This window comes from Geospiza fortis, unplaced genomic scaffold (assembly GCF_000277835.1).
Source record: "Geospiza fortis unplaced genomic scaffold, GeoFor_1.0 scaffold279, whole genome shotgun sequence".
Taxonomy (NCBI): domain Eukaryota; kingdom Metazoa; phylum Chordata; class Aves; order Passeriformes; family Thraupidae; genus Geospiza; species Geospiza fortis.
The window spans coordinates 1,201,752-1,217,150 of record NW_005054352.1 but is presented as its reverse complement, the minus strand read 5'-3'; the positions used below and the strand labels follow the sequence as shown (position 1 = coordinate 1,217,150).

The window sequence follows — 15,399 nt, the reverse complement described above, 5'->3', positions numbered from 1 at the left end:
AAAGAAGTTAAAAGCACACAGCTGCCAGTGGTTTCACTCTTGTTCTTCATCTCCTCTTCCCTCTGTGTGTTTCAGATCATTGCATATTTATCATGTCATAATTTAAATTTCAAGCTCTTTGGCTCAAAGCTTGCATCTTTATTTGATTTTGCTCACAGATTTGGGTATTCACAAAAACAGTGAGAAGAGTACAGCTCAGGAAACTTAGAAAAACTGTGCCACTAGAACACTTTCCCATTCAACAGGGTGTCTGCATCACCTTTCATCTTTATAAACAGTAAGGAGAAATAACAGACTGGTTTGTATCAAACAGACTCTATTGCTTTATTAATCAGTGTTAATGTACAGGTTAATTTTAAAAAAGCTACAGTTTATGAAATGTACCGTCTACTTACAAGATACAAATCTAGGCCAATTGCCATGGTATCTATTGATGCTCACCCACTATAAAAAAACTACTTTTTTTTCTGATATACAAAACCTCAAGCAAACATTCCATGTTAAACATTCAGTAAAGATAACAACATTCTACTACAGCTTCATATAGTGTTTTAGTGCAAAAGGAAGTACAAATATAAAAATACTGAGGCTTGAATAAAAAACCGCAACAACAAGAAAATCCCAAGCAAGCTGTGGAGTTAGAGGTGAGTGTCAGCTATGGGTATTCTTCTAAGCTCTACAATCTGGGAGTTAGCCATGCTGCCACCATCCTGGCTGCCATGACAAGATTCGTTATCACTGACACTGAGACCTGCACCTGAAATAGAGAAAAAAAAACAAAAATAAGAATCAGTGAGAATGAAATTTTGACAGATAAATGGGGATACTCTGTCCTACTCTGTTTTATTCTGATTATTGAAATGTTTCCCTACCCCACAACCACGTGGTGAGTTTCCTCATACCAGTCTACCATTCTGAATTCATGGATTACAACATTAGCTGACATAGCTTTGTACCATCCAGATATGCTTTTTCATGTCATTCACTTTATTTGTCCCAGTATGTGGTAAAATAGATATTTAGAGGTTGCCTTGAAATCAGAAAAGCATAAATCAAGGCCTGGCTTGGACTGAGTTAATGATCTGGCTGTTAGCATCTGGTATTTCCAAGGACTTCCTCATAAATAATTGGTTTTTAATGATATAATTTCCAAGTTAAACAATAATTCCAGCTGTCTTAATAGGACAGTAATTTCAACAAGACAAAATGTACTGACCAAATATTCTTTAAACTTGCATTCGACAAGAATTGTTGTATTAAGTTTTACTTCTGCCAGAAGACAGAAGTAAATACTAGAATTTTGTCCAAGGGAACCTCCAAAACATGTGTAGAAGAGACCTTGGGAGGCTACCTTGCCCATCCTTTTGTCATAGGACTTCTGCAAGTTTTCTGCTTCCTATTTGTTTGATAGGGATTTCATGTGGGCTTTTATTGTAGGGGAGGTTTGAGTAGATTAGTGTGAAGATTCACAATCCTGCACCAGTTTTTATGAAATGCAAAATTTTTCCAGACCATTTTGTCACAAGAGATCTGCTGAAATTATAAACTTCAGTGCTCTTTAAGCTTCTCTCCTTGAGCTATAGAACAAATACTACACAATACATGAGTTTTGAGGGCTTAAGGTGTCTAGACTTTAAATTTGTTGAGAACTGCATATGAGTATAATGAGGCATCAGGATATCAATACAAATCACTTTCAAGTATGACCCTGCAGTGATGTCATTTACAGATTATGGGGGAAATAATTTGTTTTAGGCAGAAGCAGATCTGTAACTACATGCAGTTCAAGGTAGTTACAAAGGAATGACATCTGGCTGAAAACAGCCCTGAATAGGGTATGCTGGGAGAGGCAGTGATTTGCATTTCATACTGAAAAATATTTTCCAGAGTTTCTATAAGGTATACATTGCATCTCATATTTCTATCTCAGCTGACATTCTAGTTTTTGGTTTGTTCGACAAAAGAAAAGAGTAGTTTAAAATTTTTTTGTGTTCCTTCACCTTTTCCTATGTTCTCTGTTCCACTTTGACAAAGTTTTCTCTTAGCACCCTTTTACCCACCACCCCTAAAGCAGAAAAGAGGTACTGTAAAGTGGGCAGCAGTGTGATGCTGCTTTGCTGTGGGAAGTCAGGCTGCAATTTTGAATACAGAGTTTGGTCCAGAGAACCTGCACAGAAGGTCCTGTAGGACCAGCCAAGTTTTCCCACAGAGGCCTGGACAAAGTCCTGGTAGAGGCCAAACTTGGATCCATGCTCTATGATCCAGGGGTAAAGTGGGTAAGTTGCACCATGATCCTTCTTACACCCCGTTTTGGTGTTTGGGTCATGGAGGGAACATGCATTCACTGACACTACTAAGTCCTTAGGTCTGCATGACCCAAGCTCTTGAGAAAACAACTACTGCCAGAGTATGACAGGAGTAAAAATCCATCAAGATACAGAGATACAATAACAAAGTCAAGATTAGGATCTGAATTATTAAAATACTTGTTTATAAATGAATTGAAGTTGATTTAAATTTGTATGCACATTCAACCCTTTAATTGAGCTAGATCCTAATATCCAAAAGGTGCTTGAAGGTCCTGGGAAAAATAGCCATTGTTTAAATGAGTTATTTTGATTGTTTGATTATTTTAGAAAGGAAACCTGACTGTAATAGGTAAGATGAATCAGACTGCTGTATTTACCACATGGGGATGGATGATCAAGTAAAAACCATGAAGAAAATAAAATACTTCAAATTAAGACAGAACACAATACCTCCTATGGAAGGTGAACACTGAGTGTTGGTGTTAGAAAGATATTTGTCTTACCAGTAGCTATACTGGTAACATGGCAACTTAGCACACGGTTTCCTTAAGAATCTTTTGCTGGGCACTAAAAAGATCAGGTACTGGTCTAATGATATTATAGTATGTATATTATTAAATGTCATATATGTGCAAGTTTTGTCCATGCCCTGTGCAAAGTCAGAGAAGATCTTTTTTGTTACATAGGCTCTTATCAGGAACTTGGTAAGTCAGAGACTGAAACTGGGTACTTTAGGTTTACAAGGGCCTTGCTCTGCTGATGCTGCAAAGACAAAATATGTTAGAGTTGATCCTTTTTAGGAATAAGAACTGAAATGTAACCAGGATACCAGCTTACCAAACAGTCGGCAGGCTGGAAAGGGTATGACTGTTTACACAATTGAGTTTCACAGAGTTCATTGGTCCATTGTGTTCTCAGATTAGAGTGGAATTTAAACTCAATCGGATTCCAAAAAACATGCACTCTTCTAGAGATCCTAGGGTTGGATGGTAGGTATGTAGCAGGGAGTATTACTTTTCCCCAGTTTGTGAAGAAAAATAAGCAAGAAAATGAAGCCTTCCTTTCTTCTCTTTGTGTATGCAAGGACTAGCTGCAAACTGAAAAGTCTCAACTCAGGCTTCAAACCCAGAGAGGTTCCTCCACTGACATCTGCTGGTGAAGGGCTATATTAGTGCATCCCTATGTGCCCTAAACACCAGCTGTTATCATCTGCTTGCTTAGAGATAGCTAAGACTTTAACTAAAACATTTTAAGGGAGAGAGCTTGTATTGTAAGTACTGTACTCATGTCACTGGGAAAACTTTTTCTCTCTCAAGCACTTATATCTTGCTTAATCAATCATAATTTTATTATATATGTGGGATGTATAGGAATAAGCTACACAAACCAAATTTAATTCTTCTTTCAGGGCTTTAACTTCACAGAAATGACACCAAAAGACATCCAGCTTCTATAAAAAAAGTTCAGATTGAACTAAAAATGCTTACTGGGTATTGCGCAGTCACATTCAATAGCCATCACGTAAAATATGTGTGACAACCACAGATGAGAAACTGAATGAATATGCAAACTATCTATCTTTCTTTCCTCTCTTTTTTTCTTTGAAGTGAGCCCTTCAAAATAGAGATGCAGATCAATAAGGCAGGACCTTTGCCACCTACAATCTATATGCCCTGTAACAGAGAGTCTCGAGGATGCTGCACTGAATACCTTTCAGAATTGAAATTTCAAATGTTTCCTCAGGTTCAGGATGGCCATGTGAAATGCTTTATTCTTAAACCAGGCACCGTCAGTGGGGTCACCAAGGTACATAAAATGTTGACTTTGGAACCCTAGCTGTATTAGATTGAAAATCATGAATCATTTTATATAACATTGTCATTGTAACAGCTGTATTTGTGTGGGGTTTTTAACTTAGTAGATTTTCCTAAGTATTCTTCATATCAGGGAAAAATTAGAATATTTGCGTCATATTAAAGAAATACTGGAATATTTCTATAATACTTATCACAACTGCCTCTATTAAGATTAAAAAAACACTGAGGTATGAATGTAGCAGTATTCTACTTAATGTGTATCTGGATACTACCATGGTGGGTCACCCATCACCTCTGGAGGAGTTTGGGTCTCCCTCAAAGGCTTTGCTGTGTTTTGGTTTCACATTTCATCCAAAGGAATGAATTGTTTTGGTTTTGTGCATCACAGAAAGGGAGAGGATAAGAGTATTTGTAAGACACAGATGGAAGTTCAGAAATCAGCAATCATGCATTTATTCATGCTTTAAAGCTTCTCTACCAGAGTACAAGTCCTCAGGGAATTCTAGTATATTGGGCTTTATCCTCAATTACAATAACATATGACTCTGTTGCAATCTGGAAGGCAAAGGTCTTACTAAATTGACTATCAATATAAACCTTGCACAAGAAATCAGAGGGGAAATGAAATCACATTCAAAATTGCAGACTTTTAAAGTTGTTAGTGAAATCAACCAAAACTAATTCACAAATAACTAACTTTCTCAATAGAAGCTGTTTGAATCATTAGGAGAGCCATAAATGAAATACAATAAAATGAATACGTACAAATTAATAAACATTAAAAAAAGCTTTTAGCACACGTCAACGAGCAGGACATGTCCCTAAATTATTTTTCCTACCATAATTGTTTTATTATTTCCTTCACAAAAGCCACCTTGGAGCTGGCCTATCTTCCAAAAGACCTCCAAAATAAAATGGCATGATGTAGTGAGCAGGGTGAATCCCAGCTGTGTATTTCTGTATGGACATGAGCACATTTGATGGAAAGAAGGAATTATTTGGTAAGGCATCCAAATACAATGGCTGCATGATATAAGTAGCCCACTGGATTTCTCACACAAAACAGAAAAACCCTATCACCATGTGATGCTTGTACAAAGCTAGCATAACAGGTGGCTAAGAAACAGCACACTGCTATCCACCTGATTTGCTAGAACTGCAGTTGTAGGCCTCCATCTGGTCCAGTCTGTATTTCAGGTTAATCTGTAATTAGGCCCAGCATTAATGGCTGTGGAAGAAAGGCCTAAGTGCACAGTTCCGTGACACATTCCTTTAGCAACAAGGCTGACTGTGCCAGCACAACTATTCCTGGGGCTGCGCTGCACACTGCAAATTACTAAACAGTGACAAGTTAAAAACAAACTTTTTCTGTGGAGGATTGGTTGATTTTTTTTTTAAATCTGTCTTCATTTCTATAGCTGAGAATGGCAGAAAGGCAGGAATGAAATTTTAGCTTTGCTAAAATTATTATACTCATTCCAAATGATCCAGGTTAAACCTTGTGGCCACAAAATTATTCCCTGTGACCATAAGTTAAAGTTACCTCAGACAGCTCAGAACTACATGAACAGAAAGAAAAGATGAAGCATAATGGGGCATAAAAACATTTTTACAAATTCCTATGCTAATCAGCGCTGATCCTCAGCCAGTCCTCAGCGTGGGAGCACTATAGCACTACTATAGGTAAGTTTTAGTATAGATTGACAGTTTTAGAAAACACAGATAATTGAAGGTTCTGGTTCAGTTTATCAAAGGTAAAGTTCAAACAATAGTATTTTTAATCTTCCTCCAAAAGAAACACCCCCCAGTTTAGCAGTGATAAAACTAGCTAATGTGGGGGGAAAAGCACCTTCTCCCTGTTCTTCCAGAATGAGGAGTTCTCAGCCTTTTGAAATAAAAAGGGTTTGAGAAGCTCCTCACACAGCAAAATACAGGCAAGAGCAGTTCAGAAAAAAGGCATCTTAGCTGCCTTTACACTTTTGCCTATTTAGAGAAGAGGTCCTTGTCTTCCAATTGCCAATGACCACTTTCTTGGAGCAAGGACTGATGTCAAAGGGCCTCAGACTAACTCATGTAGAGTGGGAGAGAGAAGGGAGTGGAAAGAAGAAGAAAAAGAGAAATCTAACTTGACTTCTTGTGGTTTCACATGAGCACAAGCAATGACGCAAGAGAGGGAGAAATGTGGTGCTGAGAGACACAGAGATGAGCTCATTTCAGTGCCTGCTAGCTTAACTATTATCATAAAACTCCTGTTAGACAACAGCACAGTGAATACTTTAGCAGCATAGGTCCATATTGCCAAACAGAGAAAAAAATTCCAGCTTTCCACCACCTCATCTCTCTCTTTATTATTTCCATGTGATTCCTTGCCTCCCTCTCTTTGGCCATGCACTTAGCTGAACTGGAGAACATGTCAGGATGAAAATAATAAAAAAGATTTTTAGTTACAGAAAAGCTTGTTGGGTTTTTTTTTTGTTTGTTTGTTTTTGGTGGGTTTTGGGTTTTTATTTTTGTTTGTTTGTTTGTTGTTTAAGAAAAAATATATACTGAGCTAGAGGTTGTGTCTGAGACAATAGCGGATAAACATTTACTTTGCTGGTCAAAGATGCTCTAACCTTCCACACCACCTCTTCAGGTAATCTTGTTCAAATGTGAGGCTGAAACCAGATGGGACAGCTGGTTTGGTTTAGAAATCATGGGGATTTTTACTATTGTAACGCTGTGGGGGACACCATGTGGGCACATGAATAAACATAGGTGTAAAATTGTCTGGCACTACTTGAATCAGTAACATAAACAAAATATTTTTCTCCAACAATGGCCTGCAGTCACTATCTCAAATCGCATTAATATGAAATGCTCATAAAAATTATGATAAAATTTTAATAAATAAGACAATAATAGAATTTAGGCAAGAAAATCAAAAGTTGGTATTAGACCTACTTTCTCAAAGAACTTAAAACAAGTTAATTAGGGATGGAGCTTGAAGACTTAGGAAAAAGTAAGTGCTGAATATGTGTTGACTTTTATCATATTTCAGCTACGGCTGTTGCCTTGATTGTTCTTCATGCCTTAAGACTCAGTCTTCTACAGTTTACTAATGCCAACTGATTTACTTAAGTACTAAACATTGTGTAATAAGAGGAGTGTTAGATGTAGATAGTTTCATGTCTTATTAACTATCTATGAATTTCCTTCTTAATATTCAAGAAGTCAAAAAGTAAAAGCTGCCTTCTTACATACCTAGAAAAAAAAAGGTTTTCAACTGTAACTTCTGCACCTAGTTTTGAAAGTTTTGAAAAAAAAAAAAAAGACTGCTACTTTTTGCTAGTAGAACTAGTCTGCAAAATGTTTAGAAAAATTAGTAAGTATAAAACAGATTTTCACAAAACAGAATGTTTTGGGTTGGAAGGGACCATAAAGACCATCTATTTCCAACCCCCTGCCATGGGCAGGAATACCTTCAATTAGATCAGGTTGCTCAGAGTCCTATAAAACCTGGCCTTCAACACTTCCAGGGATGGGGCAGCCCTAGCTTCTCTGGATAACTTATGCCAGAGCCTCCCCACCCTCACAGGGAAGAATTTCTTCCTAATACCTAATCTAGACATGCCCTCTTTCAGCTCAAAGCCATTCCCCCTCATCCTGTCACACTATGCCCCCATCAAAAGTCCTCCTCCAGCTCTCTTGTAGCCCCTTTAGGTACTGGAAGGGACTCAAAGCTCTCCCGAGTGCCTTTCCTCCAAGCTGACAATCCCAACTCTCTAAACCTTTCTTCACAGCAGAGGCTCTCCAGCCCTCTGAGCACCTTCATGGCCTCCTGTGGAAATCAGTCCACATCCTTCACATTTTGAGGGCCTCATAATTAGAGGCATTTCCTGCAATGTAAATCAGCTTAGGCTATATAGAGTTATGAACTTACTGAATAAAAATACCTGTTTATTATCAGCATTCCCAGTCTCCCATCCAGTTTAACTTTTCTTGATTCACTGAGGGAGCAAGCTTCTGAAATTGTGTGTGCACATAATCTGCTACTCCCACAAATAACTTGCTGTTGTCTCTTGCAAGGCTCAGAGGTATCCCTAAAGATCATTTAGGTGACCTCCTGCTACCAAGCAAGTCCACTTGTACTTTTCCTGGCTGGGCTTCGGTTAGTGTTTGCCACATCTTATCAGGTAGGATTCCTTTGCCTCTTTGGTTGTCCTATCAGACATTCCTATGATAACTGATCTTTAAGATTTTCACTGGAAATCAGATTATATTAAGATACCTCATTAATTGTATCTCGTGGAATGGTGGCACCATTAGGATAAATAACAACATAGCAATACAGCAAACTTTGAAGGGCAGAGTCACTCACCAGTCTTTAAAGCAAATATTAGGTCATCAAACTCTTGTGATTCCTCATCAGCAACTAATGAGCTGGTACTGTATCCTCCAGAAGGGTGGAAAACATTACCATTTTGTGGACTCTGCTTAAAGGCAGCACTAGCTTGACTAGCAGGCTGCAAGGATGCCCTCTCCCAGTCTGCAGGCACCTGCAGAGTTTAAAAAGACACAAAATTCAGTAAGCATCAAAACTATTTTACAGAAACTGGAAATTATGACCAGAGCTGAACTGAAGACCAAGAGATTTTGGAACAAGATATTCTGTCCCTTCTATAATTAACCAGGAAGCCTTTTAAAACTTTTAAATAAATTTTATCTATATATCTATATCTACATCTATCTATATCTATCTATCTATCTGTATCTCCCTTTCCCTTGCCTTTTCTCCTGTATTGGGTTTTCATGGCCAATAGTGGTAGTGGGAAGGGTTACAGTGGAGCCTACTGGAGTGACTTCTGTGAGAAACTACTGGAAGATTCCTCCATGCCTGGTTGAACAACCCCTGGCAGCTGAAAAGATGTATCCACTGCCACATCTGGGCTAATTAGAAATTGTGGCAATGCCTCTGTGATAACATATTTAAGAAGAAGAATTTTAAAAAGTTATTGTGCAGATGTAACTGTGGCCAGGGAAGAGCAGGGTGAGAATTTGTGAGAGGAACAATTCTTCAGACACTAGAGTCAGTGGAGAAGGAGAGGGAGAAGGTGCTCTAGATGCAAGAGCTGGGATTCCCTTGCAGCCCATGGTGCAGACCATGAGGAAGCAGCTGTACCCCTGCAACCCATGAAGGAGCCCCATGCCAGAGTAGGGGGGTGCCTGAGAGGAGGCTGTGAGCGGTGTTCAGAGACCACGCTGGAGCCTGTCCATGAAGGACTGCACCCCTTGGAAGAAAGATCCATACTGCAGCAGTCTGGGGAGGACTCTTGCCTGTGGGATGGACTCCCACTGGGTAAGTTCATGGAGAGCTCTCTTCTATGTGAGGGACCCCATGTTTAAGTACAGGAAGGACTCCTCTCCCTGAGGAGCTGCAGAAGCTATGGATGATGAACTGATCATAACCCCCATTCCTTGTCTCCCTGTGCTGCTGAGGGAGGAATTAGACCTGGGAAAGAAGGAGGCTTGGTGAAGGGGGGAAGGTGTTTTTAAGTTGTTTTTTTTTTTTTTCATTATGCTGCTCTGATTTTGTTAGCAATATATAAATTAATATTGCTGAGTACATCTCTATATCATCCACTTTAGATGGTGCTTGGCATCCAGGCAGGGTAAAACCACTACACCTTCCCTTCCCTTTTCCCTTTTTTTTTTCCTTTTTCCCTTTTTTTTTTTCCCTTTTCCCTTTTTTTTTCCCTTTTCCCTTTTTTCCCCCCTTTTCCCTTTTCCCATTTCCATTCACTTCCTTTCCCTGTTCCATTCCATCCCATTCCATTCTATTGCAATTTTATTCTAACTTTATTGCAATTTCCAGAAGTTTTGAACATCATAACTCTGAGAAATTAACTACATAAAGCCCATCTAAAACCTATAGTAAGCTGAAAGAATTAACCCGATATTTTGATTTCTCATGACCTCCTTTTGACACTTTAATCAACCTCCATAATAATCTGAAGACTCAAGTGTGAAAGAAGAAATTCTCTATGTGGGATGTTATCAGGGCACAGTAAGTTCCAAGAATAACATGGATAAAGATACCTATTTTTGTTATTAAAATAAATGAAAAAAACCCAAACCCCTCCACCCTGTCAAACCTATAACATTTAGCATCTTATTCCCATGTATTACACTTCAGAACTAATGATGAAATCTCTAGGTACATTTCAATAAACAAGTTAATGACTACAGAAAACTACAGAGCACTCTTACCTCTTCCATGGCACTGATGAGGTTCTGCGTGGACTTGCTGATCTCTCCTCCCACAGCTGGCAGACCACTGCCATGTGTGAAAAATGCTGATCCTGGACTTGTATGCCCATTCATGTCAACAGTGTAGCTTGCTTTCACAGGACAGCAAAGTTGGTTGTGCAGGATAAAATATACCACAAAGACATAAAGGCCCTTAAACAGAGATTGAAAGAGAACAGCAGTCTGTGAAATGCAGGTAGCTTGGTTCAGAGCTTTCTGTGCAAACTAATGGAAGAAATCACTGTCCATCAGAGATCTAAAAGTTACAAGTAAGTTCAAATCCTGAGTTCTTCAGATAAAAACACACAAGCACGCACACACACACACACAACACAAACACACACACACAAGAATTTTTAAATTATTATTTAGTTGAACCTACAGAGTTGTAAAGGAAAGCCACAACCCCAAAACCCACAAAACCGACTTGAGTTTCACAGTTATCATAACAGTGAAAATGAGGTTAAAGGCCTCCCTTATAACAGTATTTGGCTGCTGTTCCTTAGCCACAATTCTTCATTTTCTTACTGACCTGCTAGCTTTTTGCAATCTTTACCTCATGCAAACTGCACTGCTGCTGTCACAGATACCGTAACTACAAATTAGATGTTCTGTGATATGCACTAATTCAGCACTGATTTTCATTTCTGATTACAACAAAGGCTCTGCCGTATGCTTCTGCAGTTCTTGTTTAAAACTTGCTAATTTTGACCTTTAGTCCAAGCCAAGACAAATAATATAACCATGTCTTGTGTTTATAAAGAAATCCAGTAATTGAATTTCTCAATAAGAAATGTGACTTACTTTAATTTTTAAGTTGCACTAATACTGTGGGAAAATAATCCACTCCAACTGATAAATCAACTTGTTAAATAATTACTAAAGAAGGGGTTACCAAAATAGTACAGAAAGAAGTCTTTTGCATTCTTACCAATTGCTGCAATACAATTACATTTGCAATGTTTTTTTGTATTCCCATTGTTCTCCAGAACCCTTAAGCCAATTGTACTAAGCAGAAAAATTAATTTTAAAGGTATCCACTGGCATGGAAGTTCTAACTGGGTTTACAAATAGTAATGAGTTTCATCTAATTATATTTGTGAATTCCTAACAAAAGGAATTTTGAAAATACTTGAAAAAAGAAGAGACTGAAAATACCCAACAGCACTTCATGATACATAGACTGATAATTTCTATTGCAAAAATGATACGACAGAATCATCTGGTCCCAAGTGACACATAAGAAAAGCTAATGAGATTCAACAGGATTTCAATCTCAGCTGGTTAAACACTGGAAATACTCTCACACAGCTGCTATAAAACCATACAGCTCTGCTTCTGAGGTTTTTTAAACAGAAAACTACCAAACAAAAGTGCTAAAACCACTAAAAAATTATTTTGAGAAAACATGTGCCTGCTTTTCCAGATTATTGTTTATTTGTCATGACAACTCAGAGCAGTTCACTGAGAGGAAATTTCTTTGTGATACACATAAGTAAATACATTCCATGAAATAGATGTAAACATGTTTGAGACAGTAAAAAGGAACTAAAATATCCTTTCATTCTATAAACAAGTTCAAGGACTCTGATATACTACAAACATAATGGGGCCAGTAAATGGATTTATTTTAATTTAAGTTGTTATGGATATGAAAAGGATAAAACCCCCAAGAAGAACAGATCATAGTCACAATACAAAATTCAGAGCAGCCTCTGGCAGTTCAGTCTCTTAGGGCCTAGCCACAAAACCTGCACATAGATTTCAAGTAGTTTTGTCCTTTTCAAGAAAACCCATTAGCTGATGATGCCACAGAGCCCTGTCTTTTGAAATTGCAGGCATGCAAAGTATTGGTATACAAGGTCCATGACAAATCACTCTCCTCAAATAGCTTCAAGTGTGGACACTCAATTTTCTAAAACAAATACTCATGGAATAACATGTCACAATTATCTCCTTAACTTGGTCTGCATCCTGATGTAATTCTCTGATGATGAAACAACTCCTCTGGGTCCTTCCATAATAATCACATGGACACAGGGAGGTTATTTTAATACCTAAGAACAGGAGAAGTCAAAGCCTGAGACAGACAGCAGAACCAAAAACAGTGTAACACTTCTCCCATCTTGCAAGTTGTTAGAGCAATGTCTTACCAACAGAAGCTCATACCTAATGAAACCCAACACTCCTAAGCAGGCAATACATTTAGACAGGAATTCTTCCTGGACAGAGAATTCCTTGCTTGGCTGGACAAAGGATGGATCTTTCTTTCACCTATATTCCCCTCCAAATCCAGAATCTCAAGAAGATAATGCTCTGTAGATGTGCATTTCTTTGTACCATGACTGTAGTTTTGTTTGAAGCATCAAAAGGGTTTTGTGGCCATATTCTGACAGCCCTGTGTCCCTGTTAGAAACCCCCAGGAAGGTGGTTAGGAAGCTAAAACAAGCCAAATGGTCCTGCCCACGTAGCATTGAGTTCCAAAGACCATACATATGATGGCATGCAGTATGAATTTCTGTTTCTTTTCAAGCCAGCAGCTACCAAGGTGTTTACTCTGAAAGAGCATGGACAGTGGTAGATACTTAGGTTGTTGTCAGTCCAACCACAGCTTTCACAGTTTCAGTGGGTTTTTTCAAAAGCACCAGTCTGAGAATTGCATGATCTTTCATCATTCTTGTGACTCATGTTTCTTTTCACTTCAACCTTTAACACTGTAAAAACAGTCATAAATTGCTATGAAAATAAGGTTGTTGGCATTGTAATATACGTTTTCTGTGTTTTCATATAAACAACTCTAGCCAGCTTGGAACTACTGTACTTTTTCAGAGACTCACAAACCTTGTCCTTGGTGCCTGGACTAAGAATGAAATGAAGACAATAGTTAATTTCTGCTGACAGGCCTGCTGGGAACCTACACCCTCCATAAGGATTGAAAAGAGGTTGCTTAAGGTGTGGATATTAATTAACACAGGCAATATAATTTCTGTTAAATGTATGGGAAATATTATTTTTTTATTAGGAGTTTTCATCAAAAAAACCTAACCTAAACCCAACCCCCAAAATCTCAGCCTAGTACCAGCAACCTCCCATTATATATGCAACTTGTTTAAGATATAATGGGAGCCATGCTCTTCAACTTATAAGTGTGTGCCAGGGGGCCAGGAAAATCTCTTGGGTCCCGGATTACAATGACTGAAAGATTTTACATCTTTTCATGTAAAATCCTTCCCTTAGGATTTTTTCTTCCTGAGAAGCTGAGAGGCCTCAGGGACAAAATGTAAAAAATGATAGTCTGCTGCTGTGCAATGCATCAGGTGGATTTTTGATTGGCCCATCTTGGATGTTTATAATTAATGGCCAAACAAGGCCGAGATGTCTCGGACAGAGTCTGGGACAGCTGCCTTTTGTTATCATTCTTTCCTTTACATTCTTAGCTTAGCTAGCCTTCTGAGATGAAATCTTTTCTTCTATTCTTTTAGTGTAGTTTTAATGTAATATATATGATAGGATAATAAATCAAGCCTTCTGAACATGGAGTCAACATTCTCGTCTCTTCCCTCACCTGGAAAGCCCTGTGAACACCATCACAACTGACTAATAATCTAAGAGCTTGACTGGGGCCCTATGGAAGGACACGGAACAACTAAACTAAAGAACTAGGACTCCAGAGGATTGGATAGTAATTCTACATAAATTCTGTGCATTGGGCCCCCAGGACTACTTAGAAAACATTTAACCCTATTTTATTTATGGTTAAATTATGATAGTAGCGTTAGTACAATGCTACAGTAAAACATCAGAGAAAAAGGTGGTAGTAATGCATTTCCTATGGAGAAAGGCGGGAAATGCTCCAAGCAGACAATTAGACTGTCCAAAGGAGGGAGCACAAACAGGCAACTTATAGTTCTCAAACATGGTGCTTATATGAAAAAAGCCTGCAAGACACTGTCTGCAAAGACTGCTGGCTATTTTACTGATATTAGCTCATGGAAGACAATTAGGCTCTTATCATTTCATCTCAGCAAGCTGGTCTGGCTCATAAACTCTTCTGTAGTGTTATGTCAGGGAAAAAAATATCCATATAAACACAGGTACAACTGCCTGAAAGAAAGCTCACATGGAAAAGTTTGATGGGATATTTTTGTTCAGTGAGGTGGGAGCAGCCTCAGTGCTGCTCTAGGTCATGCCAGTAGTTCACCTTACAATAGATAGTGATGCAGAAGGCAGTGGGAAGTGACAGAGGGAGAGAGAGTGGTCTTAAGTTGAGACGCGGAAGGTTCCAACTGGATATGAGGAAAATATATTTAATGCAGGGGTAACTAAGCACTGGAGCAACCTGCCCAAAAAGACTGTGGAAATTACTCCATAGAAGAAGAAGGGAGTTTTTTCTGGTCTATATGTACACAATATAATTGGTGAGAGGGTTTTGTTCATGCATTTGTGCGAGGTGAGTTTTCCTATGCAACAGATTGATTTATTTATTTAGAGGAGAAGCTGCAGGAAACTAGCTAATTAAAGGCAGAATACATTCATACATTTTACACCTCACGAGATCCCATAGAGGACTGGAGGACTGATCCACAGGAAACCTTCATTGCACACTGAAGACTCAGAGTTTCTCTCTCTCTGGTCTCTAACTGTGTGTCCAGCTTACTGATATGACATTATAGTACGTCTAAATTAGAAAACTGAGCTAACTCTGTTGCTAATAATGAGTAAGGATAAAAGACATTGTAGGCAATCAACAAATCTTTTCATCATCTCCTTTTTACATACAGAGAGAAAACCAAGATGCTTACTGCATCACATGATTTTATTATTATTCTGATAAACACTAACATACCAAGGCATTAGACTTATTTTTGAAGCTAATATACAGCATATATCTCCCACAAGTATTTTAACCGTGTCTGAGATACCCTACCCTGAAAACACCTGTTTTCAACAGAGAAGTTAATTCAGATACTATCATCTGTTTTAGA

At 38.4% G+C, this 15,399-nt stretch overlaps 1 protein-coding gene across 1 annotated transcript in view; it reads right to left on the bottom strand.

Annotated features, from left to right (window-relative positions):
* Window positions 1-299: 299 nt before the first annotated feature.
* The window catches only part of ADGRV1 (adhesion G protein-coupled receptor V1), a 280,024-nt gene continuing 264,924 nt past the window's right edge, over window positions 300-15,399 (bottom strand). The window contains exons 88-90 of the mRNA XM_031058954.1: window positions 10,376-10,567; window positions 8,487-8,664; window positions 300-757 (exon numbers count right to left, since the gene is read on the bottom strand). Coding sequence (XP_030914814.1) covers window positions 639-757; window positions 8,487-8,664; window positions 10,376-10,567 — 489 coding nt within the window. The 3' untranslated portion in view covers window positions 300-638. The remainder of the gene's footprint in view (window positions 758-8,486; window positions 8,665-10,375; window positions 10,568-15,399) is intronic.